This window comes from Myotis daubentonii, chromosome 1 (assembly GCF_963259705.1).
Source record: "Myotis daubentonii chromosome 1, mMyoDau2.1, whole genome shotgun sequence".
Lineage (NCBI taxonomy): Eukaryota > Metazoa > Chordata > Mammalia > Chiroptera > Vespertilionidae > Myotis > Myotis daubentonii.
Window position 1 is genome coordinate 70,315,358 of NC_081840.1, and position 1,754 is coordinate 70,317,111.

At 38.1% G+C, this 1,754-nt stretch overlaps 1 protein-coding gene across 8 annotated transcripts in view; it reads left to right on the top strand.

The window, feature by feature from the left end:
- MEIS2 (Meis homeobox 2) overlaps positions 1–1,292 on the top strand; it is a 205,442-nt gene extending 204,150 nt beyond the window's left edge. For 5 of the 8 annotated variants that reach the window (XM_059705233.1, XM_059705224.1, XM_059705207.1 and 2 more), the window contains one exon: positions 1–1,292. This exon is cut by the window's left edge and continues 132 nt beyond it. In XM_059705233.1, the coding sequence (XP_059561216.1) occupies positions 1–155 (155 nt within the window). In that variant the 3' untranslated portion in view covers positions 156–1,292. The other 3 variants (XM_059705260.1, XM_059705242.1, XM_059705253.1) reach the window with 1 other exon arrangement.
- Positions 1,293–1,754: the final 462 nt, after the last annotated feature.

Genomic DNA, 1,754 nt, shown 5'->3' on the forward strand with positions numbered 1-1,754 from the left:
CATATCTGCCAAGCCATCCCCACCACCCTGCCATGATGATGCACGGAGGACCCCCTACCCACCCTGGAATGACTATGTCAGCACAGAGTCCCACAATGTTAAATTCTGTAGATCCCAGTGTTGGCGGACAGGTTATGGACATTCATGCCCAATAGTATAAGGGAACTCAAGGGAAAAGGAAACACACGCAAAAACTATTTTAAGACTTTCTGAACTTTGACCAGATGTTGACACTTAATATGAAATTCCAGACAGCTGTGATTATTTTTTACTTTTGTCATTTTTCATCAAGCAACAGAGGACCAACGAGACAAGAACACAAATGTGAAATCATGGGCTCACTGAGACAATTCTGTCCATGTAAAGATCCTCTGGAAAAAAGACTCCGAGAGTTATAACTACTGTAGTATAAACATAGGAACTAAGTTAAACTTGTACATTTCTGTTGATCACTCCGTTACGTTGCCTCAAATAGTTTTAGAAGAGAAAAATAAATATATCCTTGTTTTCCACACTATGTGTGTTGTTCCCAGAAGAATGACTGTTTTTGGTTCATCGGTGAATTCACTATCCAAGAGAGACTGTGGTATATTTTAAACCTGTTGGGCCAATGAGCAAAGCACCACGCTGAGACCACGGTGAACGTGTGGCTGCACCTCATCCCTCGGACTCCAGCTTCAAGAATGTGTTTTCATGCCCAGCCTTTGTTTCTCCAGAAATGTGTCCTTTAGTTTCCAACAGATCTTTATAGTTTGTGCTTCACAAGCCAATTCTTCTTATTATTTTGGGGGGACTCTTCTTCAAAGAGCTTGCCCATGAAGATTTAAAGACAAAGCAGAAGCTTCTTCCAGGAGTTCTAAGCCTTGGCTGTGGACAAAACAATCTTAAGTTGGGCAGCTTTCCTCAACAGAAAAAGTTAATGGTCGTAGCACCACAACTAGGACTTGATTGGAAACTCAGAGCTTGGGGGATAAAAAAGGAGCAAGAGAATACTGTAACAAACTTCGTACAGAGTTCGGTCTATTAATTGTTTCATGTTAGATATTCTATGTGTTTACCTCAATTGAAAAAAAAAAGAATGTTTTTGCTAGTATCAGATCTGCTGTGGAATTGGTATTGTATGTCCATGAATTCTTCTTTTCTCAGCACGTGTTCCTCACTAGAAGAAAATGCTGTTACCTTTAAGCTTTGTCAAATTTACATTAAAATACTTGTATGAGGACTGTGACGTTATGTTAAAAAAAAAAAAGGTGTTAAGTCACAAAATGCGGTAATAAATATTTCATTTTTGATTTTTTGTTAGGCTTTTGTGTTTTTCATAGTTCTAAGGCAAGGTGGTGCAGTGCCTACCGTATATGGTGTTCAGAGTAGGTAATGGCTTTATAATGGGAAGTTGAGTTTATTTGAAACTTAGCAAGAACTTTTAAGGTAACCATCAATAGCCTTTTGGTGTATATTTGGCCTGTAAATTCTCCCAGCAGAAAACTTCTAAAGGTATGAAATCATGTGTGTGTGTTTGTGTGTGTGTGTGTGTGCCAGATTGAACGATCACCTTCCATGTGTCCAACCTCCTTTTTAAATGCATGTTAAAAAAAATACTTCTAGATAAAGCTTTTTATGTTCTTCCTCTGCCAGAATATAGGGCTTTTGCAGGGTTAATTTTACATCATAAGAAATAACTAACGTCTGTGCTCAAAGATAATTCATCTGCCTGTGTTTTTTCTCTGTCTTACTTACTAAAATACTGTTGAATA